At 37.6% G+C, this 27,741-nt stretch overlaps 3 protein-coding genes across 4 annotated transcripts; all 3 read left to right on the top strand.

Annotated features, from left to right (window-relative positions):
• Nucleotides 1–1,285: 1,285 nt before the first annotated feature.
• On the top strand, nucleotides 1,286–2,944 carry LOC149017839 (serine/threonine-protein kinase ZRK1-like). Of its 2 annotated transcripts, none has more exons than XM_089154235.1 (2): nucleotides 1,286–1,458; nucleotides 1,541–2,944. In XM_089154235.1, the coding sequence occupies exon 2, from the start codon at nucleotides 1,546–1,548 to the stop codon at nucleotides 2,581–2,583; it is 1,038 nt and encodes a 345-aa protein (XP_089010361.1). In that variant the 5' UTR covers nucleotides 1,286–1,458; nucleotides 1,541–1,545; the 3' UTR covers nucleotides 2,584–2,944. The 2 variants fall into 2 exon arrangements, with proteins under 2 accessions (XP_089010361.1, XP_089010359.1); XM_089154233.1 differs by having other exon boundaries at nucleotides 1,544–2,944.
• Nucleotides 2,945–8,413: 5,469 nt separating this feature from the next.
• LOC149017840 (uncharacterized) lies at nucleotides 8,414–14,771 on the top strand. Its single transcript, XM_089152166.1, has 12 exons — nucleotides 8,414–9,759; nucleotides 9,905–10,048; nucleotides 10,714–10,759; nucleotides 10,874–10,957; nucleotides 11,306–11,422; nucleotides 11,743–12,441; nucleotides 12,532–12,938; nucleotides 13,104–13,203; nucleotides 13,320–13,379; nucleotides 13,477–13,563; nucleotides 13,738–13,866; nucleotides 14,046–14,771. Exons 4-12 carry the CDS (start codon nucleotides 10,877–10,879, stop codon nucleotides 14,349–14,351), a joined length of 1,986 nt encoding a protein of 661 aa, XP_089008292.1. The 5' UTR covers nucleotides 8,414–9,759; nucleotides 9,905–10,048; nucleotides 10,714–10,759; nucleotides 10,874–10,876; the 3' UTR covers nucleotides 14,352–14,771.
• Nucleotides 14,772–16,059: 1,288 nt separating this feature from the next.
• Nucleotides 16,060–27,505, top strand: LOC149017841 (uncharacterized). Its single transcript, XM_089153818.1, has 8 exons — nucleotides 16,060–16,578; nucleotides 22,726–23,371; nucleotides 23,744–23,867; nucleotides 25,748–25,983; nucleotides 26,082–26,205; nucleotides 26,382–26,496; nucleotides 27,051–27,167; nucleotides 27,300–27,505. The coding sequence occupies exons 1-8, from the start codon at nucleotides 16,348–16,350 to the stop codon at nucleotides 27,444–27,446; spliced, it is 1,740 nt and encodes a 579-aa protein (XP_089009944.1). The 5' UTR covers nucleotides 16,060–16,347; the 3' UTR covers nucleotides 27,447–27,505.
• Nucleotides 27,506–27,741: the final 236 nt, after the last annotated feature.

Here is a 27,741-nt window from a genome sequence, read left to right on the forward strand (position 1 = left end):
GGGATGGAAAAGGTTATGAACCGACGAGAATTTGAGTCGCCTCTTCAGATTTATTCGCAGGATTTGTAATACGTATAGACGTATAGTGGGGTTCTGGTCAGATTCGTGTCCTTTGCTGCCCTGGTCAGATTCGTGTCCTTTGCTGCCACAGGGCATTAGTTATTGATCAGTCCTCATATGAATATTGATGGATTTAACTGATTTTTTAAAAAGTGTTTCTCGGAATCAGTGCCTTTCCTTTTTCTTGTGAGCCAACCAGCAAATCTCTTAATTGTGGTGGAGATTTCGCTTCCCCAAAGCAATATTGGACGATTTCACATTTTTGGCTTCTTCCCAAGTTTAAGATGAGAGCACGATGCTGTCTCTGATTGTTTCAAGTTCGATGGCTTCAATGTCCAGGTTTGAATACCTAACACTAATACCTGATGGCGCGCATTGTGTCTGGAATATGTTACGTGCTTATCAAGCCATTGACTCTTATGTATGGAAACGTGTAAGAATATTCATAGTGCCTTTTCTGTTTTCATTTTTGAAATAGAAACCGATCAGATCATTTATGAGTGTTTTGGTTCGGTTTGTATTGCTAATAACGAAAATCTGCTTTACATTCATTTCATGTTTAGGGAATATTTGTCGGGTTTGGGTGTCTTGTATTCTATGGTTTATATAATTATAGTTTCGATTGTAATTGTGGTTGAAACGAGGTTTGCATTAATTATTAGTACTTTGTTAAAATTGTAATTATATTGAAATTAGAATTTTAAGTTTTCTTACGAATAGTCCATGTGGGAATGGGATAACTTAAATGTATCTATTTTTAAAATTGACTTATCTAGATGATAGTGATGAAAAGAGTTTCACTTTATGAGTGTGAGACTGATGTGAAGTTTCTTGAAAATATAGTGAGATTTTTTTTGTGGATGTAGGTGTTTTGCTTGTGTATTTTTCACAAGATGTAAATATAATAATATCTTTTAATATTATTGTTCCACCAATTAAATTATTTTTTAAAGTTTGGTTATCTATTTCTTATAAAATTTGAACGAAAGATAAATAAATAAATAAATAAATAAATCAATAAGTGAAAATTTGCAAGAAAATCACATACTAATTAGAGTAAAAAAAAAAAAAAAAAAGAGAGGTTTTTAATTCTTAAAATTTAAATTTAATCCTCATTTTTTTTTTTTAATAGGCGGTGAAACAGGGGCGCACCGCGGGGGTATTCTTGTCATTTAAAAGCATAACAAAACCTCTTACCCCGATCGATCATCTAGTGAAACTCGTTCGTCGTTTCCCTCTTTGGTCCGTCGCTCTTCCTCCTTAGTATAGTAATCAACGCGTTTTAATTGTCCTCTATCCAAATAAGAATCGATGAGTATTCTTCCATAGTCTGTTTATTACTTTGAACAATCTCAATCCCTTCATTCCATGATCAAAGATTCCTCTACCATACCTAAGGTCAGTGGATCTGTTCTTGTTTTATTGATTACTTTCCTTTTCTGTTCTCTGTACTAATTCTATCTTTGGCATCATAAATTAGTAGATATGCTGCCTTGCTTAAGAGTAGATTCTGAAAAGGAGTATAAACAGTCTGAAACTGGAAATGAAGAATTCTTTTTGAAGAATGGGGCGTTGTTGTTAGAACAGCTAGTTTCTTCTAGTGGTGGCAAAGCTAATCCAGTCCGTGTATTCTCTGCTATCGATCTCCAGAAAGCCACCAATAATTATGACCAAAACCAAATAATTCGTCAAGATGGATCCTATAAGTTGTACAAAGGAATCCACGAAGATGAAATGGTTTCTGTTAAAAGGTTTGAGGGTAGGGGAAAGAGGTATTGGTTGGGAGAGAGTATAAGAGAAATTGTGATAGCATCACAATTGAACCATAGCAATATCTTGAGGCTCTTGGGCTGCTGCTTGGAAACTGAGGTTCCTATTCTTGTTTATGAATTTGCATCCAATGGAGTTCTGTTTGACCAGATTCATGGGAAGGTAGATGAGTCTTCAACAAGAACTTATCTGCCATTATCATGGGAGACAAGACTGAGGATTGCAACCGAGGTTACTAACGCAGTTAGTTATCTCCAAATGGCCACTTCTGAGCTCATTGTACATCGCGACATAAGACCCAGTAATGTTTTCTTGGATCATAAATGGGTTGCCAAGTTAACAGATTTCACATCTTCTATATCGATTCCACCAGGTGAAACACATGTAGAAGTTAATGGCGTTAGAGGGTTTCCTGGATTTATCGATCCTGAGAGCTTTTACTTGTCTCATCTAACCGAGAAGAGTGATGTATATAGCTTTGGAATGCTTCTGCTTGAACTCTTAACTGGAAAAGAGGCCTTTAACATACGCCGTGAGAACAGCGGTTTAAGTGCTTTCTTACGTGATCACGTGAAGTCGTTTTTGGATGATAATCGATTGATTGAAGTCTTGGCACCTACTGTTTTGGAAGGAGGGATGATTAACGAGCAGCAGTTGCAAGCTTCCATGGAGCTTGCCCTGAGATGTACAAGAGGAAAATCTGAGGAGAGACCTGCAATGATTGAGGTGGCAAAAGAACTGAAACAGATTTAGAGAACCTCATAATATTACTGTCAGTGATAGGGCAACATGATTCGTCGCTGCATTTTGGAGATTTTTGAACTTTTCAGAACCCATCAGTTGAAGCTTAAATGGTTGAAATAATGATTTAATTGATTCAACATGCACTTTATTTGGTGAGAGCAGAGCCTTAGATGAACCTCCAAATTCAGATCTCTTGATTTGATTGCTGTTCCTTTCCCATCCTTCGGTTTTGGACACCTTTTACTTATTGTTGTATCGTAAACTTTTGGCTCTTTTTTTTTTTTTGCCTTCAAGTAGATTATAATCCCCTTCCCCACCTTTTTTTTCTTCTGTACATTCTTCTCCCCTCTGAGGTTTTGGTTAATGATTATTTCATTCACCCAAAAAAAAGCATGCACTTCCATATGATCTTTTGCTATGCGGTGCAATATTGCTTTCTGTGTTGTTTGCTGGTTTGGGTGGTATGGCTCTCTATCTTGCGCCTAATTTGTCCTGGGGGCTCTCGTCCATGGCTGGTGGTGCTGTCGGCAGTTTATCTAGTTAAGATTGTCTGTAGTTACTTGGCTTGTGCTGTTCTATATAAGGGAGACCAATTAGTCTTCTATCCTCTCTACTGTTTTGTGCTGCATTTGCAAACTTATAATTCTAATACACTCTCTTGGCAAGATCTTGTAGCAGGGTAATTAATTCATTTGCAGAAGCAGAAACCCATGCTCTGAAGGAAGGATTACAACTAATGGAAGCACTCACGCTTGGAGTTGCTAAACTTGAAATCCTTTTTTTTTCGTAAGACTAAAATTGAAATCATGACCATAGTAAATTAGCTTATCTCTGAAAACAGGTGGAAGATCGACCCAGGTTTTACAAAATCTTGGGGCTATTTTTGGGCCGAATCTGAATTACGGGCTCAGAAAGCCCCATGCAAAGCCCATAAATTTTAGGCTGGGCTTTGAATGGGTCCATTTGAAAATTTTCATTGCAGGAATTGTAATTAAGTCTTTAAGAAAGGGTATTTTTCTCCAAAAAAGATGGGCTTAAAAGGGTTTTTTTTTCCAAAAAAACAATGGGCTAAACTTCTATTGAGAAAGATGGGAACAACACACTCGGCTTAACTCCATCAAGTCAAAGAACCAAGGATTGGAAAGTGGCTAAAACGTCCTCCCAGAGCGGTCAGTTGCACTATTACCTAACTTGGGAACATAAGCTTATAGTCCACCAAGGGCATACCCAACTAGGGTAATGTACGATACAACCTACTCTTTTGCTTCCACGACCAACCGGCGCACCTACATTATTGGAATTTATGAGTTCCAAATTATCAGACTCAACCACCACGCACAAAGTCTGTTCAAATAATACAAAGTAAGACATCAAATTTGACTATTTGTATACTTTTTTTTTTTTTTTTTTTTTCTCGAGATTTGGTTGGTGTTCATTCATCCGGGTCGAAAGCTTGCGTGCACTTTGATTATATCCTCAGGGGAGAGACGGGTTCGATCCTTGCAGACAGCGTCTCTCCCCTGAGGATATAATCAAAGTGCACGCAAGAAGTATGGATCTCTACCACTCTACCAACCTGCATTAGTATATATATATATACACACGTATAAACCCATGACCTCTCCTTAGTTTATTTGTATACTTATTTTCTTTTAGTTAAATCCAATGATAAACATATTTGTACGTATAAACCCCTAAATAATATATATATTATGGTTTTGGTATTATACCAACGGTTTCATGCAAGGAAATGTTTTTGAACCGTACCACACCTGATACTGTGTTATCAAAAACTGTATCGTTCTGTTTTTGAAATGGTTCCAACTTCCAACACATGAAGAATTATACAAATTTAATTTTGAACCAACTATTCTGGAAATTTTTTCTTTTATCTAAGAAAATAGGAAAAGAAACATGATGAGTCAAAAATCATGATAATGGAATGAGTGTTTTATAGCGTTTCTTTCTTTATTCTCAAATTTTAAAAAAAAAATTATTATTTTTTTCTTTTCTCGACATCCAAATGTCTTATAAATGAGATTAATAGAGTAATTTGTAAAACGACACTGAACCCCGTGTGGAAAAATACATTTAAGAATTAAAGGTGAATATATGAGAATGTGAATATAAATGTTTGTAGCATTTATTAATTTGTAAGAATTCAGATGATCCTTAAGGTATAAGGTTTTATGTATGAGGTCAATGATTTGAATATTTTTGAGATCCGAAATGAAACTCTATCATATATTTAAATTATATATTAAAAAGTTATTTTACAGATGTAGTGGAGGTGAATTCATATAAAAAAATTTACATTATTTCGTTTACTTAGTATTCATCAGGTGTCATCATTTATTTTTTAATATTTAATATAATTATTTAATTCATGATTTGCTTGGTTGAATTTGATTAACATGAAGTAGTAATCTCTTTTCAAAGCTATTGATATGAATCGTGTAACTAACTCAACAACTTCTTGAAATACATAAATTTGTAAAAGACAATGTTGCATTTAGACTATCAACACAAAACATTATTAACATAAAACATGTGAGTACAAATAAATATGTTATATAAAAAAAAATTACTCTTACTGTCATATCAGAATATTTTAAGGTGATTAATTATTAGAGATTTAATACAAATTATTATTATAGGATCAATACAAGGACACTTAAACTGAAGTGGATGGTGAGATGTTAATAAATTTGCATTCACAAAAAGATAGATATATATTCTTTCTTGATGAAACTAAATTAGAGTTTTTTTTTTCGATCATGCATCCTCAGTTTTGCATTTACACAAATATATTTATTAAGAGTTAAAATTTTTCTTTGACTAAATAAAAAGAAGGGATGCAGTAATGGCGATCTTGTGCCACTCCCGTTGATAGTGATCCCATGCCCTTGGCCGTTGCTTGTTCCTTCCTCACCCGGTTCACTTGCTTCTGAAGCTGGAATGATTGCCTACCCGAGGCAACCAGAGGAAGGAAGTGGGATGTGGAATGTGATTGGTGATGGATGCTTGTTATGAAATCGGTTCGGGATCATCTTGCATCTCGTATGACGATCTGTATCTGCACCTAGCTCTGCTATTGAGGCGAAGTGGTAGAGCGCACAATTGTCCAATTGGCCAATGCTAGAAATAGAGAACCATGTGATCTAAACCCGAGACATGAGGACCATCAAACTGCATGAGAGTAAGTTTATGAAAGTTTATGACCACTAGACCATTATCCTTGATAGTGCATTATATTGTATTGGGTCATATTGTGAATAAATCACCCACAACCCGGTTTGTGTTAATTCGACCGGTCTTTTGTGCATGTCACAACCCTATTTATAGATTCTTTTATTTGACTCGAGTTTCCCTTAACCGTCGATTGAACACTTTAAAGGATTAGATCCTCATATGATTTTCAGGTTAAACCCGTATTTGGTTCAAACCATTGGTTGATTCGAATTCACTCAATAAAATCTACACTTTACCACCTTTAAGCATTCAAGTACTTCTAGAGCTCCAACCCTAATCCTTCAACCCTCACTGACATGACCGTCATAGACGGAATGTCGATTCAACTGATTGGCTATGTTTCTAATAATGCTTCTTCTATCTTGCAGGAGAGAGTGAGTTCCAGTTTAGATCAAGCCAGATCTGGTTAGGTTTCGTGTGAAATTCATGATACGTTCACAGACCCCGACAAAATCTGCACCAACAGGTCACTTAGAACTTAGTATAGTTCTTCAGGGGTTGTGTCGTGGTGTAACATTTGATCTGCTTCAGGAACCCAGATTTGAATTTCGTTTTCTAGCTAAAAGCTAATAAAAGGGTTCTTTCACTTTTAGTTTCTGTGGTAGCTAAATATCATATGGTCGTCAAAAGAGAGTTGAATGAAAGTTGAGAACAGAAAAGCTGGTTAGAAAGCATGCCCATGCGCCTAATGGGGTTATTATGATCTGTCTTTGCTTGTTTGATCAGGCACGCACATACAAACACAAACCCACACGCAACGGCATCAAGACTGGCACAGACAAAGAAGATCTTTCTCTAATGCTTCATTTTTTTCTTTTTTTTTGGGTAATCATCTAATGCTTCATTTGACCCATAACCCATTATTCACTCATTTGGTCAGTTTAGTTGAAAAAAATAATTGCTTTCTTCTCTCTCTCTCTATCTCTGGGGTCCTGGGTCAAGTTTGTTTCTCTCTGAACCCCTTCAGGCGTGTAAAATGGTAAACCCCACAGCCATGCATTGATGATGCTCGTTCTGGGTTTGAGATCAACATTAAACAACATTAGAAATGCTTTTTCCTTACTTTTGCTTTGCTCTTCTTTCCAGATTGCTGCAATGCATACATGGTGCATGGGGATGCGTGAGACTATCAGAATTCAGTATCTGGTTACTGTTCGTGAGTGACTGAGTGTGATAGTGGGTTTTGTTTAATAAATCTTCAATGGTGGCTAATGAGGTCCAGAGGGGTGAGGGGCCAAAGCAGGGAACGAGAGATGCCTTTTGCTGCATATCATTGGCATTGACTCGCTTGTCCAAATGCCTTTTACTGAAAGGGTTGAGCTACTTTAGCACTCCCTTTATGATATCACTGATATTGAGCATCCCTATAATCTAGTTGATCTTGGAAATCCTGCTAAAGTTGAGTTAAAAACAAAGTATAGAACTTTGTGCTCTTTGACTCTTCCTTTCTCATACAAAAATTTTAATGAAAACTACAGCTTCTCAAGAACAGTTCCAAATTTTAAATCATGAAGACTCTCGAAAATGAAAACTCAAAGCATCTATTCCTGTCTTACTGTTCAGAAAATTGCTTCTGAATTGGCTAGTACCTATGCAATATGGGAGTTTGTGTATTTTTTATCTGTCAGATTTTTATTTTTAGGTTTAACTTTTCTTGAGTTGCCAATTAAGAATGTTGTGGAAATATTGATGACCTCATATAGAACCACAAGCATGTCTGTTAGTTTCATTTATTAATTAAGTGACTAAGTAAAATGAAATCATAAAAAGAAAAATACAATTTTATTTAAGCATCGGTAACTACCACATCTTGTCCAACCAATAAGTTAGAAATTTTACATAACCAGAGATAAAATAGAAGTTTCTCTCAAAATTCGAGACTACAAAAGATAAAATAGAAGTTTCACTTGTCTATATATTCAACTACAGTGGTATTCGGATTATGTGAAAGGTTAATTTTATAAACATTAAAAAAGTCCTAAACATGGTGAATTCAATGCGGAAGATTTTGTTAAAATAGAGTTTGGAAGGCAGTTTTTCTTTGCAATCTTATTGAGAAGCTGTTTCAATACTAAATTTCAAAATTGGTTACCAAAAAAAAAAACTAAATTTCAAAATTATAATCTTGATCCATTGACTATTGTGTTAAGACCTGTTCTTACTTAAATAGTAATAATAATAATGAAAAAGAAAAGATTATGTAAAATTCCTAATATTTTTGGAATTGAAATTTCTTGACTCTGGTGTGGTTAAAAACTAAACTAAAATTAAGACTCTGCCCATATGATGTAATTCACCCCAGACCACAGAAATCCTTCTTATGTATCTTACTATATCTTGTCTTAGAATGGATTTTATATAATTTAGAACTCAGAAGTCTTTCAACTGAAAAAATCAAAATACAGGATCAGTCATTTCTTGGAAGTTGGGCTTCTCATTTTCTAGATACAGTGGATGTGAAAGGTGGCATTAAGATATACAGTACCAAACTACTACCACATGTACTATGATTACTTGCATTATTTTTATTATTATTAACAGGAAGAAGACCTTCTCTCCCTTTTCTGATCTGGGGTGAAGAGGATGAATCCTTCAGCCTTTAGGTAGCCAAAAACACAACCAATAAAGTGCCCCTCATATTTTGATCTGATTGCTAACTACTCTTGGACTAAAATACTGATTTGATTCATGTGATTACAGTAAGGCTATTAGGCTTTTCTGCAACTACAAATAAAAAGTCAAGCAATGTGCTTTCTCTTTCTCTCTCTCTGTCTCCCCCTTTTCCCAGAGACTCCTCTGGTCAGTGGCAAAAAGAGAAGCTTTTCCATGTCTGACTGATCCCATCTTCCTACTACGACAAAAGAAAGGGGGGTCCTTCTCCTGCCCAGTGCCCACCCTACCACAAAGCACATTTTTCTTTTATATCGATCTTGCAAAAGGTCAAGCACTTAAAACATATTTTATTTCCTGATTCTGTGACAAACGTTACTCCTTTGACACTGTAGGACAATTAGGGTATCTCAGTCTCTTAAATTCCTCTCAGAATTAGCCAAAAAGAACCCACAAAATTCCATCCCTTCTCTGGAGAATCCTATGACCTGTGTCTCCTTTATCACTCACCTTTCAGCCCTTTTGAGGTCTTCTTCTATCTCTTTCTAAAACTCTTTGCTTGCTCACAATACCCCACCTTGACCTTGTTCTGATTAGTCTGATTAGTGGCCTTGTTTTGTTCTTGCTTACACAGCTACTTCAAGGTGTATATCTGAATCCTCATGTTAGTGGTTACTGGCAAGGAGGGTTAAGGACTAATGAAACGGTGAAAGATGTTCGACAAATGAACCCACGGAGTACCCTGTAGGAGGTTATAACTGGAATTACAGTACTACTTGCCAGGATAGGGACGGTCACCAACTCCAACTTGTTTTTTCCATGGTTTGCTCCAAGCTATATAATTTCGGGTTACACACACTGACTCAGAGCCACTATTTCCTTGCTTTCTTTTGTCTTGACCTGTGACAATCTGGTGTAGAGAAAATTTTCTATTTTGGACATTGACATTGAAGTGTGACTTTTGGTGACGAGTGATGTTCTTCTTTTAATGCGCGAAAAGACCACCACAAAAAAAGTTTGCAAGTTTTGTTGTTCTTGGGAGAGGGTCAGAGCCAGAGGGGAGAGAGAAAGAGTTGTGGGGAAACTCTTCCTGTCTATGTAGTATTTATGAACTTGAGTAAGGTTTTGCAGTAGTGTTTTGTTCATTCCCTGTTCTTATTGAACAATCACCTTCGGTTGGTGAGGAGGTACAATTGGGTCCACTGTTGCTGAGAAATTGGACGTATGGGTTCATAGTCTAATTGTGATCAAAACAGAACCCATCCATCCAGTTGTACTGCTTGGTTTGCGTGCTCTTTTTCATGTTCTCAACAACCAGCCTGGGTTCGTACTCTTTTCTTGTGAATGTCGTCTCAGTTTTGCTTAATATCTTTGTTTCTATTAGAGAATTTTCTCTGATGTTAATGTATGTTTTTTCCATTCTGGGTACTTTGCCTTTTGTCTGATGAAAAACTTGCTGGAATTTTAGCCATGGCGATCGATTTCAACTGTGGGATTTCATTTTGAAGCGGCTTTAGGTGCGCAAATGATTGAAGTTAGAGTGGGATGGTTCTTCTTTGAATACATTGTTTAGTTATTGGAAATAGCTTTCACAACACAAGCGTTCTAACAGGTAGCTGTCTCATTTCATCATAAATTGCTCACTTTCCCTCTTATTTTCCATCATGTCGGCAATGTGAATCGTATATGGTTCAGCAGCGGTTTTGGGGTAAAATGAAATATAGAGCAGCTCTAAATTATCTTATAAATTTCCCAGCATCACAATCCCAATGGGTTGCCTAACTTAAAGCACAAGATTAAATGGTCTCTTTGCCTTCCAACCATTTCTCTCGTTCCATTGGATCAAATTACTCTCACATTTCACCTTTTCAAACATCAAACGAAGACCCTCGGTGGGCTATTAGAATTTTCTCCTATGAGATTTCTGGGTGCTTAATTGTCAACCTTAGCTTTTATGTAGGAGAAGAAAACAGAAGCCTGTGATGGTTTGATGGGAGGTACAATATTCCAGGGGAAAATGGATTGGCGTTGCTTCTATTTTCTTCTTATTCCTTATTTTATAAACTAGGAGCTGAGATGGGTGGACTGGGGAGAATGGTTCTTGTAAACATTGATCTGGGTGTTTAACAGAAACAAGAATCAATATGATTTGCATTTATACCAAGGTCAAAAAATAGTATATTGGTTTGAAGCAAATAAAAACAACATCTTAACCCTGGAAATATTTCTTATACATTCTATTGAGTCTCTATTTTCTTGTTCTGTTTCACATGGCAGTTATCCTAATAGAGACTTCAAGGAAGAACCTCATCATCTAAAATTGGTAAGATTTTCAGGTTCTGTTATTGTTACTAATCACTTTATTTATTCAACAAAATATCTGGATGGTTGGCTAAAATTTTCCAAGCGTTTGATTTTGGGTTTTGATTGGTTCAAGGACATGGGACATGAAGACGGCCATGCTGAACCAAAGGAGTGTCTTTCTTCCAAGTTGAGAGAACAGAGCTCTTTGAAGCAAGAGGTATGGAGCTGAACTTGTTATCTTCAGATTCTCATAGCTTATTAGATTTACAAGGTTCTAAAGTTATTTGGCATTTGATTATTCTGTAGTCTAGATGTATGTGCCAAAAACCTTGTTCATTCTTACTGCTCTATAAGTCATTGCAATCAAGGTGAATGTCTTTAGTAAGTCTTTTGGCTTTTATGATCTAGAAAATATGGCAAGCTCATGTATGTAATGGAACCTGCTCCTAAGATCTAGGTTTTGTAGTCGATCCCTCCTCCCACCACGTTCCCCCAAGAAAACTAAGATATTAATATAAAAAAAGAAGAAAATTAATTTCTAGACAGTAATTGGTCTCTTATACAGATTTTACAGCTTGAGAAGCGATTGGACGATCAATTTGTGGTACGGGGTGCATTGGAAATGGCATTGGGCTCTAGATCTTCTGACCATGATATTTCAAATGAAAACTCAACGCCAAAGGTAGCTGTCTTTCTCTCAAGTGAGAAATATGATTTCTAGTGGCTTATAATTGCACCATGGTTTGTTTAGAACTTAGACTTTTTATTTTATTTTATTTTTTATTTTTATAAATTTTTTTACATATTCCAATCTTAAAATGCTTTCATGTCTCTGGTGTTCATTTTTTGACCACTTGGTTTGACAATTTCCTTTTCCACATCAATATGATGTCTAAAGTTATGGATTCTTATATCAGTTGATTTGTTCTATTTCGTTCTATTTTTCTGTTTGGCAATTTCATTATCATTCTCTTTTATTAACATGACCATATTTGAATTCAGCCTGCCAAGGAATTGATCAAAGAAATTGCAGTGTTAGAGCTGGAAGTTGTGTATTTGGAGCAATACCTTCTCTCACTGTACCGTGAAGCTTTTGACCAGAAAAGTTCTGACTTATCCCCAGCTTCCATAGATAAAAGTGTAAATTCACCCTCATTCAGAAAAGAAGATATGTTGCTGAAAATTTCTGGACATGCTATATCGTCAGAAAGAGAAAATTTTGCTGCTCGGTCAGCTCGCCTTCCTTTACATCACGACTCAATTGTCAAGGCAATGAAGGATTCTGGTGAGGTACAGGGTGCCAAAAGATTATTAGATTCTGGCATTCACCGCAGCCATTCCTCATTGTGTTATCGTTCAGCTTGTTCAGCTGTAACTCCTTTGCCAAGAAAAACTCTGGCATGGAAGGATTTCAGTGATGTACAGGGTGCCAAAATGCTATTGGATTCTGGCATTCACCGTAGCCATTCTTCACTTTGTCATCGTTCGGCATGTTCAACTATAACTCCTCAATCAACAGAAAGTCAGGCGTGCAAGGATTCCACTGATTTTCAAGGTGCCAAAATGCTATCAGGTTCCGGTGTTCACCGCAGCCATTCTTCGTTATGTCATCGTCCAGCTTGTTCCACCAGAAGTCCACCAAGGGAAACTCTAAGTAGAGCTGTACGAGCTTGCCATTCTCAACCTCTGTCTCTGGTCAAGGTAGTTTGATTTTCATACATTTCCAGATGGTCTGTAGGATTCAACAATTTATAGGCTTCCGCTAATTATGACTTAATGGATTGTCTACAGCGTACAAAGAATGGCACTTCAGATGTAATCAGTTTGGCAGAACTTCTTGGTACATGTATTGATGACCATGTTCCTGAGACACCAAATAGGATTTCAGAGGATATGATTAAGTGCATGTCAGAGATATATTTCAAGCTTGCAGAACCCCCTCTGATGCATAATGGCCTATCATATTCTCCTATCTCATCCTTGACATCAGGTGGTGCTTTTTCTCCAATGGATCAGTATGATGTATGGAGCCCTGGGTGCAGGAAAGATTCTTCTTTTGAGGCATGGCTAGAAAATCCTTTTTGTGTGGAAGGGTTGAAAGATTTTAGTGGACCTTACAGCACAATGGTAGAGATACCAAGGATTTGTAGGGATAATAAAAAACTGAATGAGTGTAAAGACATGCTACAAAATTTTAGGTGAGCTAATTTGATCAAAATCATAAAAACTATATGTTCAAACTTCTGCATTTTCAAGTCTCTGCTGCTATAAGCAATGGGTTTCATAGGCCATCCTAAATATTGTATGATTTTTTGCTCTGGTTATTGCACTTATATGCTTGAACTGTGACATTTGTATTGCAGGTCACTTGTCAGTCGATTGGAAAAAGTTGATCCTAGAAAGATGAAGCATGAAGAGAAGCTTGCTTTCTGGATCAATGTACATAATGCGCTGGTGATGCATGTAATGTCCAATACTTTTTTGTTATAGAAACATATTTGTATCATGCTGTCATAAGCTCTATATAATTCTGTCTGTGCCATGAAAGTTAAAACTATTTACATTTTGTTTCTCTGCAGGCATTTTTGACTTACGGGATTCCTCAAAATAATATGAAAAGACTTTCTTTATACCTTAAGGTGAGCAGACCCCCTCTCCACCTAAACCCCCCCCCCCCCCCAAAAAAAAGGAACAGAGTCACTGAGATCTTGTTTTCATGTGTTTATGAATATCCAGGCTGCATACAAGGTGGGAAGTCACACCATTAGTGCAGACACAATACAGAATTCTATTCTGGGATGCCGTATGCCTCGTCCTGGGCAGGTAAATATTTCCCTGTGGTTAATCTAAATCTTGTTTGATGTGTTCCTGTAAAGTTTGGAATCAATTGGTCCTTATTTTCCTCCTTATTCTAGTTTTTTTGTGTTATATTCTAAATGAAGTGGTTTACTAGTATCATGTGGATGTCAACCTAAAGTCTAATTTCCCTTTTTACAGTGGTATCGTTTGTTTTTTCCTATAAAGTCAAAATTCAAGGCCGGAGATGATCGGAGAGCATATGCAATTGAACAACCAGAACCACTTTTACATTTTGGTCTTTGTTCAGGAAGCCATTCGGATCCTGCGGTATACCACATTTCCATTTCATTTGCTTGTCAAGCTTGTTTCTTTTATAGCATGATTGATATTCTTGTTTCTGCTTTTATTCTGTGCTTGGTTTATATTCTTCTGAGCTCCTTCAAACAACTCTGCTTTACCAGAACTTTTAACTGAACTATTGTAGTATTGTCTTTTAAATTCTTCAGGTTCGTGTCTACACACCCAAGAGGGTGCTGCAGGAGCTTGAAGCTGCAAAAGAGGAGTATATTCGGGCTACCTATGGGGTACGCAAGGAACAGAAAATCATTTTACCGAAAATCGTAGAGTGTTATGCAAAAGATACAGGTTTGAGTCCTGCTAGTGTGGTGGAGATGATCCGGCAGTGTATGCCTGAAAGTCTGAGGAAGACCAGCATGATCAAGTTTCGGAATGGAAAAACCAGCAAGATCATTGAATGGGTGCCTCACAACTTTGCATTCCGGTACCTGATATCGAGACAACTCATGAAATGATTAAATGCCTTAGAGAATGTCCCAATAATCCTCAAGTTAAGGAAAACAGATTGTCATACAATTCCAAGAGGATGGGTTTTGTGAAAATGACAGTCTTGGTTTTCCCCTTCCTTACTTTTTCTCCATTTTGTACAAATGAAAGAGAAGATAAAGCAACATATAAGAGGATTGACTGGTTACCCTTCATTTTGTATAGTGAAGTCTTTGTCATGCAGTATTGTGTAATAAGAATCATTGGTTACAAGTAAATTAATTTGATCAGTAACCGTCCTCGGTCACATTGACAGAACAAAAACCATCTCGAACTGCTTCAGCTTCACAATGGACCAAATTCTCAGAATGACCATTCTAGTATTGCTATAACAAAAAAATCTTTCTTGTTTATGAAGTTTATTGCAAAAGTTTAGCCACAGCCTTCCCAACTGCTTGTTCACTTCATCAAAATTTACTCAATAAAAACTCTAGCATTAGCAGTTAACCGGTGCTGCGCGTCTTTCCCTTCCCAACTGGGTGGGTTTTCTGATCCTGCGCCTCAACACACTCATCCGCTGCTAAAGGTGCAAGTTTGGCTTGAACCTGAAATGCTATGGGCTGTTATGCATATACTGAACTTGAATAAGGGTCAGGACAGGACGATGGTTTGTGCTCACGCCTCTCTACTCTTTACCACACATTACTACGTCTTCAATTCTAACAAGAAAAATCAAAGGCAAGTCTAGATCACCATCCCGTCATGTGAGAACAATGTTCTCCCTAACACTTTTGAACCACAAAACAAAGCCGACTTGTAATTATTTAAAAATATTAGAGATGAGAATTTAGTGGGCTCAATGGAGCCCCACCCCTCATTTTGTGGTCCCAAAGCATCAAGTGAGCACATTGTTCTCCCCTAACGGAGGTTGTCCGAACTCGAGATGAGATTGCCACCTCAATACTAAACGCGTGGAGAGAAAGAGTGAGCTGAACACATAACTCTACCCATCAAGATAATGGATTCGGACTCAAATATTTCAGCCTCGAGGAAGGGCTTACGGCGTAGAAAAACCCAGCTAAGGAAAATCAAGTGTTGTTTTGAAAAGCCTGACCTACCCTCCTAACCTGATCTTTTATTGCTGTTCTAAAGTAGACTCATCAATCTTACTACTGTTAGGGGTTTAACCAATGAGAGACTCTTCAGCCAACAACAGAAAAGTTAGTGGACTCAGAAACCCGGTGGGCCAGCCTATTCAGGGTTGCAAACTTGCAATAAAGTTAGGTTGGAATAGATTTTCCAAAACCCTAACAACCTAACTGACTTTACCAAAAAAAAAAAAAACCCTAACTGATCTTAGCAACTATGCAGCCCAAACATTGAACACTGGTAGGTTTAAAAACCTTGACTTAAAGGATCAAAGGACCGGATAGTTGGTCACATTGAAGTATCAAACACTTAACCTGGAATGAAACCTTTACCGAGAAGAAAAAGAAAAAACCTTCATTGAAACCTAACCCTAATTTGCGTAAAAATAATCTTGCCCTACGGGCCCGTTGGTGAAGTGATTCCTCCCTTACCACTCTATAAGAGAATGGTAGAATACTCTAGTCTAGTGCTTTAGACAAAAGACAACGTATAAGCTGCGAACAACATTTAGCGGCACGTGATTGGTTAAACGTGGATTTCTGTTTGTACGGCACGACTCAGGAGTCAAGAGAGAGCGAGTTAAATAAGCAACTTTTACTCCCTCAGTCCACGTAGGCACGTAGCACGAGAGAGAGAGAGAGAGAATCTGCGAATCGCTCCCTCAGTCCTAGCGAGATTCTCAATTCTCACCCTCACCCTTCCATGGGCTCCGATTTTTAGCGGTTCCAAGAAGATCCCAAGATACCCAGCTACCTCCATTTTCCCCCTTACTTTCCTCTGATCAGGTTGTTGAGATAGCGAAGAAATTAGAAAACGAAGAGGTCGAAGAGAAAAGCGTTATTCACTAAACGCTCAGACGAAATTTAGTCTGCGAAGATGGATGAAGGTCAAATAGGCATAGTTCTATCTCGAGCTTGTGAGCTTCGATTGAAAATCAATAACTGTATCGACAAAACCAAGATTCGTGATGTTAATGGTGAAGCTGAAGATGGTGATGATCGCTTTCCTTCCCTCGATGAAGGCGGTGAAGCAGAAGATGAAGCTGATAGCCTTTCCAATATTCGGGATGCGCTCGAATCTCTCGAGGAACAGCTTTTCGCCTTGCAGGTCATTTCATTTCTTTCTTCATCTTTTTTTTGGAAGATTTTTCTATCTGTGTTTTGTGCTTGATATAATTATTTGCTTTGTGGTTTCTGAAGCTTTTCATGGTTTTAAGAAAATTTTCTCGACTTGCAGCTTGCTTTGAACTAGATTTTGACTACAATTCCTAAACCCTAGTTCTACTCCGGCTTCCGTTTAGTTCATGTACCTCCTAATTCCCCTATTCCGTCATGCTGAGCTGATTCAGTAGTTGTTTGGGGTCTGCTTGAGGAGTGTTCGCTCATTGTCTTGTATGCATTTCGGAATAAATTTTGTTTTTGATAGACCTACAGTTCTTGGTCTGGAAGTCATTCTGAATCCCACTTCGTTATTTTTTTTTGTTTCATAATGCATCTTAAACCCAATTCTTCTTTATTTTCTTGCGTGAACCTTAGTGGAGCTTGTTCGACTAAAATTGGAACTCGGGGATACTGTTTCCTTTTTCTGATACAACATTAGTCGTCCATAAGCTTGCTAAATGTCTGGAAAGCGCCATAATTTTTAGTTTATTTACATATTTAGATACAGATTCCTTCGGAATTGGCTAGTGTTGACTTCAGTAGTCGCTTTAAGAGTCGGTAACTGATTCGTCCATAACTTGGTTAATCTTTTATTTTTGAGTTTGCTAATACCGGTTCCACTCATTTTCAGTCACTTTGGTTGACATAGATGAGGTAGAGGGGTGTAAACTCATGTGTCAGTGTCGAATGAAGTCATATGCCTAGCTCTTTGAATTCTCCAAATCCTTTCATATGGATCAATTCTTTTTCTTTGTTTTGTTGTTAATAGGCTATTGGATCTGTGTTAGTTAAATGTGTTGTAGTGCTTTGGTTGAGTCAGGTTGACATAAGGGGCATTGTTTTGGTTCCTACGAGTAAGTTATTGATTAAGCATGTGTTAGTATGAGAGCAATGGAAGGACTTGGTTATGACATCATGGGCAGGTAGGGGATACATGGAAAGATTACTAGGAGTTGTATTAGCATGAATTATGTGGTAGCTGCTGCAATGGCTGCCTCTTGAGGAGCTTTATTATGTCATATGATTGAATGGAAGGATATGAATGATTCCCTATAATCTTTCTTGTGAGAACATAAACAGGCTTTCCTCTGTTAAACCCATTTCCCCCTAGAATCCTCCTCTGCTCTACGATGTGAAATATGTTCCTGTACGTACTAGTCTCTGGCATTTTTCTCTTGGTGATTGAGGTTTAATGCCAATAACAACAGGTTTGGGAAGGGGAAATAGTGTGGGGCTAAAATTAAGCTTCATTAGCCCCAAATGCCCACAATGAATTGGAAACAACATTCAGAAATAGAAGTTTAAACTTCTAATCAAACCAGTCACAGGAATTTGATTAGGCCTGGAACCGAGTGATGCTAGTATGTAGATGAAAGACAGCTGCAAGTTTCATGTGCTTCCAATGGTTGGATTGAGAAGATATGACACTAATCACCAAAAAAGAAACTTATATCCTGCAACACACCAAAAGTGCCAGCAGTTTGCCTTCAAGCTGGGATCAAATGGAGGTCTGGTAGTGTGGAAGCCATGCTGCACACTAGGTTGACTTCTCTGATGATCAGAATAGCAACTGTGATGGAGGACTGCAATTACAAATTTTAGGTTTCGAGGGTTTTAAGAGATATATAGTGGATGGATGGATGGATGGATGATTGAAGAGGAGGTGAGATGGAATGCTTGTTTTGAAACCCAGCAGGGTTTAGTAAATTGAAGAAAGCAGGTGAACGGTTGAAAGGTTGCAGCCATGTGTTGCAACAACCACTGGATCAAATGGGAAATCAGCAACAACATCAACACATCACATGGTGGTCTGGAGATTATCACCGGGAAGTTCAATTGACTCTTCCCAGATTCAAGTCCCCCGGTCAAGCAAATTTAAAAAAAGAGAATACATAAGAGATTTAAAAGGTTGTTGGACAATTGTGTTTCAGCTCTCTCAGCAGTGTTCCTCAACCTAGGAGAATAGCTCTCAGGGCAAAGCCCTTAACCTTCTTATTGCTCACTATGTGCAAGCAAATAAAAGACGCAAAAGCAAAAGCTTCATTCAACTTCAAAATTGTGAGCAGATTCTTACAGCCTAGGAAAAGTATACATAGAGTTTTAGGTCTTGCTCTTGTCGCCTTCATACTCACAAGTGCACGAGGTCGCCCAAGTCCCATGAGAATCAAAAAAAGTAAAAATTATTTAGCTAAACGAATTATCAAGAATTAACTATGCTATTGGCTAAATTAACAAACATGAAGGAAATAATTAAATTACTAATGAAAGCACAAATCAAATTCAGTAAACGAAATTACTAGGGATTTGATTTCACCAAACATCATATAGTTTATTGATCTATTCTTCCCTTTTTCATACAACCAACTTAATCTCCACTCTTGTCGACGAGATCCCCTAAGTTAGATTACCTCATCTATTACACATGAGGATCCCTAACATATTAAACCCCCAATAATTACGCGTAAGGGATCAATTTAATATATCGCATTAAACGCAAGAAACTCACAAACAAAGTCGGGCAAACCATCTAATCTATTACGCATTAGATGTAATTTGCTATTCTTCAATCCTAGGTCTAGCATGCATTTCTCATTGTTACATGAATAAAAACACACCATGAGATTCATGAATATTGGCAAGACATTCAGATAGTAAGAATAAAATTGAAGAAAACAAGAGGGGGATTGAGTTATATGAAAGGAGAATAAAATCACAAACTATCTCATGTAAGGATCCATCTAACCTAGCAAAAGAAATTTAGAACATTATAGAGGAGGAGGAAGAGGAGGAGGAGGAAGAAGAAGAAGAAGAAGAAATAGTCAAGGGAAACATCACTTTAGGGTTGAAGAAGAAATTACTAGTAGCAACTCTCCAAAATTTGCCCTAGCAGTAGAGCTCCTCTATGAAATTCACTAGCCTCTCTTCCACCAAAAAAAGGTCCTCAAGTTGGTGTTGTTCTTCCCCTTGTATAAAGTGGATTCCTGGATTACATGGGATATGATTCCTTGACTCAATCTGATATAGTTTTAATTTCCTAATTTGACTCAACCAAGGTAGTGCTTGGCGTACAAATCGGACTGAATTCGAGAGCTCAAATACACAATCCCACCGTTGGATTTGAAGACTAAGAAGTCATGAAGTTCCTATCCAAATATCAGCTTGATCGAATGCTAGATGACCATACGATGAAGGACTTGATCAAAACTTGACAGAGACACTTGAAAAATGGGATTTTCCCCTCTTCCTTCTCTGAGTAGGATTTTTTCCCTCTTTTTCCTTCTTTGATTCAGTCCCAAATAGGAAGGTAGAGGAGAGAGAGAAATGCTTGTGGATAAGAAACCCCCTCCATAACCGAATTCTTCTAGGGAGTTCGAGTGCATCCCAACTTCATACACAAACTTTCCTTTTTTGAGTGCAATAAAATCCTGGCCAAATTTTTGTCAAATTTTCATGATGCTCCTGCATGATTTGGTTGGTGATTTCCTTCAAGCTCAAGTAATAAATCTTAATAGGATTTGCTAGGAAATATATAAAATCACCAAAGTTACAGAAATTAAAAAGGAAAGGGGGGCATATATTAATTTTCATGCAATATTAGGGTAAATTGATATAAAACAATTATAAACACATGCAAATGTAGCCAATTAATTATCCAAAATGGTATCCATGAAATGAACTTATTAGCTCTCCAAGTTGCATGAATAGAAACTACTAATTCTAAGAATTGAAGCTGATTTTTCTTTGAAATAAAACTTGTTCTCTCAGCAGTAAAATAAAAATCCTAAGCTGCAAGCTTTCTAAAACTGAAACTCCGAATTTCCCCACATAAATAGACAAAATTGACCCCTAAAAAAAAAAAACCCTACATGATCTGGTCTTGTGCTCCGCAAGATCTTCTAGTATCATGCACACAAAAGGCAAAATATGGGTCTGTGACACTTCTTACTTATTTAGATTTTGTGAAACTTCCTCAATTGAGAAAATGGAACAGATCTAATAAATTTTTGTCCATCATTTCATTGTTAGTAGGTTAATGGGCATAATTTTTCTGAGGTCAAGTCTTTGGCTTCTGTGTCTCAATGATGTATTGTTGCATTTCTATGCTGAAGTCGTGAATATGATAAGGGAGAACTGGTCTGGGGTTTCCTAATGATAAAATCTATGGAAAAAATTCCAGTTTTTCCCTAAGACTAGTTGACCTACTAGAAGACAAACATAATGAATATTGACTGTTGGTGGATAACTATAGGCTTCCAGGTGGTCATGAAATTTTCTTCCCTGTCTTCACCTTGAGCCTTTAAGGCTCCCCTTTTCCCCTCTTGTAGATGTAGTCAGTCTCATGAAGCAAGATAGGTAGATAGCCCCACCCCCCCCCAATTCCCCCCCCTTTTTCGTTTTGAGTGGAGGAATTCACAAGACTAACTGATGCCATAGTGGGGTCAAAATACCCTGTGGTGGGTTTGCTATGGGAGCATCCAAATGCCAAATACCTAAGTCACAAGGAAGGAGTGACACATGTAATTTATCGCGAGTTACTCAAAGGGGAGTCACAAACTTGATACAAACCAGAATCTGAAGGGGCTATCAAGTAAGTCAAAATAGGAAAGCAACAAGTTTGGATTACAATTATTGATAAGGCATAAACTTTGAAGCAATTCAGAACGAAGGATATAAAGAGATAATAAAGTAGAGAGGGATATTAGGAGAAATTAAAAATGGCATACAGCGCATGAGAATCCCATCACCTGAAGGTCTTGGGGGAGTCACAAAGTATGCAGCCTTACCCTGCTTTAACGGTGATGCTGTTTCAAGACATCAAGGGAAATTGAATGAATGGAACGAAAGATTCTTGACAGAGAGGGTGCTGTCTTCAACCTTGTGACTTCTCAGCCGTATATGAAACCAGAAAGGAGAATCTGACAGCTCCCTTTGTTTGAGAGATCTTTCTCAACTTGTCTATCAACCCATGATTTTAGGGGCTTGAATTGCAATAGCCCTCTGAAATCAGGCATAGCACTACAAACAAGGAGGTAAATAAATAATAAAACTGTTGCGACCAAACCTGTTGGTGCAAGCATGATGGAAGCTGGCTTTGAAATCTCGGATGTATCTCACAATCCAGTAACAGGCACCAAATTACACCAGCTGAAATACCTCGAGTTTCATGAACAAAATGATGAGCTCTGGTAACATTTGACCTAATCTACCTCGCTGTGGGTACCACTCGGACACAGAAAACAGATAAATTGGTTGCAAATCTGCAAGGTGTAAAGAAGAATAGATGTGGGAAGGGGGCACGTCCAAGAAGAAGACCACCGGCTTCAGCTGAAACCGAAGTGATATTAGACCATGAAACTACATTCATATGTATCCCACTTCCCAGCCGGGTGGGGGGGGGGGATTAAAAAATAAAAAATTATGTGTAATGTAGCAATTAAATTTCTAATTTTCCTACTGGATTCAAATCTCAATGTGGCATGTGGGCCCATTTTTTGATTGGGCTTTTTCTGTTGATGTTAGCCTGTCACACTTAAGGAGGCTGTCTTTGTCTGTACTTGTTGTAACCAACTTCGAGACCATGTTGAGTACCCAATATCTTCCATCATATGTTGAGAAAGAGTTATTCCAGGTGTAAGTTCTTAGATAAAGTGTGGGGTTGGATGTAACTCTATACACTACCATTCCCTCTGGACATTACTCCTTTTAATCTATCTGAATATTTCATGGTTTAGATATTGTATTTGTGATAATATTAACCCTTCAGTGCAACATTTTGTTGTTTGGGGTTTTTTTTTTTTTTTTTTTTTGGGGGGGGGGGGGGGGAAGTGGGTGAAAACGTTAGTTTGCCTTAGGTTTTCTCTTTTCTTGTGATGTTGAAGTGCTATGTATTGCAATTTTCCTTAAAAATCAGGGATATTTTCTTAAAGATGGCCGTGTACATATACTATGGCTAAATCAGGTTACCTTTAAACTTCTCCATCTTCCTAAAAAGTGTGTACCCAAGGCTTCTGCAATACAGGGTATTGGGAGGAAGTGAGGAACCAATGTCTCTGCATTTGTTCAATGCCCCTGACAAATTTCTCTCTGTGTTCAGGCTTTGCAACAACAACAACGATATGAAAGGGAATCAACACTGACAGAGATTGATCACAGTCGGGAGGTTTTACTTGAGAAGCTCAAGGAGTACAAAGGCGATGACCTAGAAGTGATTCATGAGGCCACTGCCTTTGCTAGTGAACCAGTCAAGGAGAATGATGATCTCCTTCTTCCTCCCTATCCAAGTCTACCTCTGGACCCTTTGGTCTTCAACAGTGGTTATCCATCACAGAACCTCTCCACAAGAAAGTTTGCCAGAAATGGGGTTGTCAATAAGGAGTCCATTCCTGAGTCTGGGAAGGTTATGGGTGGGGTGGATGGAAATCAAACTCAGAAACCTCTGAGAAGCTTACCAACACAGTTGAAGCTTTTTTTTAGTTTGGCAGCCAAGACTGCCCTTACTATTGTTGGCGTGATATCTGTTCTAAACTTGTCTGGCTTTGAGCCAAGGCTTGCAAGGAGGAGCACCCAGTTCAAGGTTCTGGATCTGTTACCGAAGGGAGCAACAGAGGAGAAAAGAAATGATATTCAGTGCCCACCTGGGAAAGTTCTGGTTATGGAAGATGGGGAGCCAAGATGCCTTGTGAAAGAGAGGATTGAAGTCCCATTTGAGCCTGTTGTCATGACACCAAATGTAAACTACGGTTGTGGATAAGGAGGTACATTTGTTCTTTTCACCCTCTTGTGAATCTCCTGTTTGACCTTTTGCAGTACATGGACCAGTACAGAGCATTTCTTCATTTTTGTTTACCGTCTGGTTGTCTTAACCAGTAAAGATGTGGCAAAATCAGGGAGGCATTAGCCTTTTGTTCCTAGATTCAGTAGTAATTGATGGATCTTCTGTTCAAAATTCAAATAATCAAATGTGATATTGCTTAGTCGACAACTTGATGCGACATATTCATAAAGAGGATTTTACTTTCTTGGCCATTTCTGCATTATCTAATAATGGATGCTCTAAGGTCTGATGGTTGCATGATTCTGTAGTAAATCTAAAAACCTAATTTGAGGACCAGATCACAATAAACCTTGGCCTGATGACCCAGTTGCAGGTTGGTTCATATACAGGATTCGTCTGCCCTTCCAGCTTCAATTTCAGCCAGTTTCTTTTGCGTATGTAGGTGTCCTGGTGCCGCATAGGTATAAAAAATTGTTAACCCATCATCTTATTGACCTAAGTTGTAAACCTAAGAGGGGTTAGTGTTGATAACAACCACAAGCCTTCAACCCAGGTTCCTGCCAGTGGAGCTGAATTGGAAGTTTGGTGGGATTTCAGGACTGTTGTTTTTGAGCTTGGTAGATGTTAATGCAAGGGAGACGAGAAGAAGGTTGCCGTGGATGGGCAATAGTACCCTTGGTTGGTCAGTTATCATAATCCATGTCTTTTTTATTTTTTTTATTTTTTTTATTTTTTTTATTTTTATATATATTTATATACATGGTGGTTTCTCGTTCCTATGGCTGCTTGCCTGGGTTCAGGATCCACTAGACCATGCAGTGCATGAAAAAAAAAAATATCGTTTATGTTTATGCTCCTGAAGCTAGAAAGTACCTCTCTCTCTCTCTCTTATTTTTGTCAAAACTATTGGAAAAGATATGGTGTAAGAAACACTGAGGTAGGGCATGCTAGAGCCACTGTAACTTCATTACTTCATCCTTCAAAGATAAAATGACCACATAGTCTCCAAGTCAATGGGTTCTGTGAGAGAACATTTATGACAGAAATCTGCTTATGTAATAAATTTAAGAAAAAATCATGTTTGATGATGGCATCGCCATTACATCATATCACTTCAAAAGATTTGAGAAATTTTCTTTGCTGTGGTGCGAGCTTTTTTTTTACATGATTTTTAGGAATCCAAGAGTTGTAATCTTTATGTTTTAGTCATCACGGTCATTGGAATTTTGAAACATCATATGCCTTGATATTAAGGTCTACCAAACAGAAAAATTAGTTAAAAAACATCATTGGAATTTTGAAACATCAGATCAGATGTCTTACACAAAGATTAGTTCGGATGAACTTGGATTAAAATACAAAAAGTCGAAGGTGTGATGAGGAAATGTTTAAAAGCACGTGGAATATTTTCCTGTCTATCTAGCGTTACGTTAGGAGATTGTGATTGGGCATAGACTCCCATTTGATTTTGTTTCCTTCCCCAACTATAAATTAAGAGGATAATTTTTCTTTTTCTTCAAATAATAGATTAATGATGAGATTATTAAATAATTGGGATCTACATCCCTAACCACTTTGAAGCCAAAACCTCGGCCGCACCTAGTTTACCAACTACATGCTGATGCCTATGGTATCCACTGTTGGATAAATGCTATGTGAATTTTATTAGATTTTAGTTGCTCAAATTATCATGTGTACATTTAACCAATTTAAGTGAAATAACACTAGTTTTTATTTTAACAATATTTTGTATAATTATAATCAAGGGTCAGTTTGGTTACTTGAGTTTGGAAATTTAAAAAATCTAGAGATTTCAAACCTATAGAGTAATAGTTCATAAAATTAATTATTTGGTTAGTCTGAATCTTTGGAATGAAATCTGTAGATTCATATTCAAAAAACATATATGGAGTCATGACTCATAATTCAAATGTTTAGCCCTTTTATAGTAGGGGTCACCTCATACTCATAAATTTATAGATTTACGCTTTTAGTGTAAAAAAAAATCTAATGATTCATATAATCAACCGGATATAAATTTCAATTTATGAATCCGGTGATTTGAAATCTTTAGATTAATGTAACCAAATAGGTTCTAATAGAATCCAACAGTGAACACAGTTGTTCACTTACACAAAGTATCCATCATGGGTGATCAAACTTAAAATAAAAAAGAAGTAAAAGGCGGCACGGATTCCCAAAAAACCACCAAAACACAAAGTATCGCCGTCGAATATGACCAAATCCATGAATTGGCTCTTGGAAGGCATGAAAAGGTGAAAGATAAAAAGGTTTCTCTTTTAAATAGCCCGTAACCATATCGTGGATCTCCATTCTCTAGAACAAAAACTCGCTGGTTAAAGCCGCCACACCTTAAGCTAATTCCAATGGATGCTCTGGGTAGAACCTCCACCTGCAATCCCACTTCGAACATCTCCAAGAATTGCGTCCAGAATAAGCTTGTTTCCGGACATGGGTTTCATCAACCAACGAGACTTTCATGGATTAACAGCAGGGATGATGGATCAAGGTTCCCAGTTCTTCACAAAAGGGCAACTCTCACCAGATTCACTAAAAGTAAGTGCTTCACATTTCGTAAATTTACTACTTGGGATGTATGTATTTGATATTAGTTTATGGAAGTGATGACTAATGACTGGCAATGAATTTTTTAGGGGTGGAGAGGAGTGGAAGGTTCAGAGTAAGATGTTTCAGTGAAGAACAGGAAGCACTTGTTGTCAAGTCATGGGCTGCAATGAAACCGAAAGCTGGAGAGTTGGGTCTGAAAATGTTCTTGAGGTAATTAGTAAAACACAATAATAAGTGGAAATCCAAAGGTGGTTTCTGCTGTGACTTCTCTTGTTAATCAATGGGGGATGATAATTCTAATTCCTCCCTCTTGGGCATGCATTATATGGACATTCATGTTGAGTGATGTATTGGGTTTTTTCTTTTTTCCTCTCCTGGGATTGCAGGATCTTTGAGATAGCACCCACTGCAAAGAAGCTGTTTTCATTCTTGAAAGATGCTGAGGGTCCTCTTGAACATAATCAAACGCTCAAAGCTCATGCTGTTACCGTCTTTGTCATGGTCCCCCTCTCTCTCTCTCTGTTTCCCTCTGCTTTTGATGCTCTGTTTTCTCTCTCTCTCGCTTTATACATTTGCCTACTGCATTTGCACATCATGAGACGTTTGTCATATTTTTTAAAGAGAAAGAAACATAGTGGAAAGCCAGGTTTTCTTACTTGATTCGTTTTTAATAGAAAAGCCTGGGACGTCTCTCTTTCTTGTTATCAGAATGAAATGAATATTATTTAGTGATGGGCAAGCTTTTGATGTTTGTTATTGCAGTTCTACCCACCAAATTAGTAGTTGCGGTTCATTTCGTTTTAGATGAACATAACGTGTACCTACCAATAATAGACTCAAATAAAATTGAAGAAACCATATTGAGTGTGAACAAGCAATTGAAGTTGAAGCAGAGTGTATTTTTTTTCTTCTTTTTTTTCACTGCTTTTCAATATGGATGTACTGATATATTCTATTTAATTACTAAGAGCAGCTAGATAGTAGAACAGTTCCAAGTAAAAATTCCAAGTTTTATTTGACTTGGAATGATTTATGAAATTGATGGACCATTACAGACTTGCGAATCAGCTGTGCAGCTAAGAAAGGCCGGAAAGGCAACAGCAAAAGAGTCGAGGATGACCGATCTGGGTGCTACCCACTTCAAATACGGAGTTGTTGATGAACATTTTGAGGTAATTAAAGATGAATACCATTAATTCTCCAGGCCTGAGCGTTCCCTGTAGGCTGCACAGGTTAGTTTGAGCTTATCAGTAAATTATCGCTCGAAAAGGCCGGTTTTAATTGGCTGTTTTTATTGTATGTAGGTAACGAGGTTTGCTCTGTTGGAAACTATAAAAGAAGCAGTTCCAGAGATGTGGTCACCAGAGATGAAGGGTGCATGGGGAGAAGCTTATGATGAGCTTGTTGCAGCTATAAAGAAAGAAATGAAGCCCTCCTCTTTGAAGGTTTAGATTGATTACAACTATTAATGTTTTGTTTCTCATTCTCAGTGCTGTGCTGCTTATTGAGATTTCTTTGTGATTCCCAGCCTTGTGCTGTTACCAATTGTACAAGAAGGTCGCCTACTAGACAGTCATGCGTTTCAGTGTCTGTAAAATAAAATGATATTTAGAACCCATATTGAGATATGAGTATATAAACAGAACACCAATCTTTATATATTGAAATTTGGACCTTTTCACAATCCTTTTTTAGGCCATCATCAAAACAAAGGATATAAATTTGAACTCAAGGTCTTTTTGGTGT

This window comes from Hakea prostrata, chromosome 4 (genome assembly GCF_041222555.1).
Source record: "Hakea prostrata isolate BN-2017 chromosome 4, UWA_Hpros_2, whole genome shotgun sequence".
Lineage (NCBI taxonomy): Eukaryota > Viridiplantae > Streptophyta > Magnoliopsida > Proteales > Proteaceae > Hakea > Hakea prostrata.

Bases quoted from the DNA above. Each gene is read 5' to 3' on its own strand.
- LOC149017839 (XM_089154235.1), top strand. From the start codon at position 1,546: ATGCTGCCTTGCTTAAGAGTAGATTCTGAAAAGGAGTATAAACAGTCT.
- LOC149017840 (XM_089152166.1), top strand. From the start codon at position 10,877: ATGGGACATGAAGACGGCCATGCTGAACCAAAGGAGTGTCTTTCTTCC. The intron at 11,423-11,742 runs GTAGCTGTCTTT...ATTTGAATTCAG, and splicing joins ATGAAAACTCAACGCCAAAG to CCTGCCAAGGAATTGATCAA. The intron at 13,867-14,045 runs GTATACCACATT...TAAATTCTTCAG, and splicing joins GAAGCCATTCGGATCCTGCG to GTTCGTGTCTACACACCCAA.
- LOC149017841 (XM_089153818.1), top strand. From the start codon at position 16,348: ATGGATGAAGGTCAAATAGGCATAGTTCTATCTCGAGCTTGTGAGCTT. The intron at 23,868-25,747 runs GTATAAAAAATT...TCCATTCTCTAG, and splicing joins GGTGTCCTGGTGCCGCATAG to AACAAAAACTCGCTGGTTAA. The intron at 26,206-26,381 runs GTAATTAGTAAA...CTGGGATTGCAG, and splicing joins GGTCTGAAAATGTTCTTGAG to GATCTTTGAGATAGCACCCA.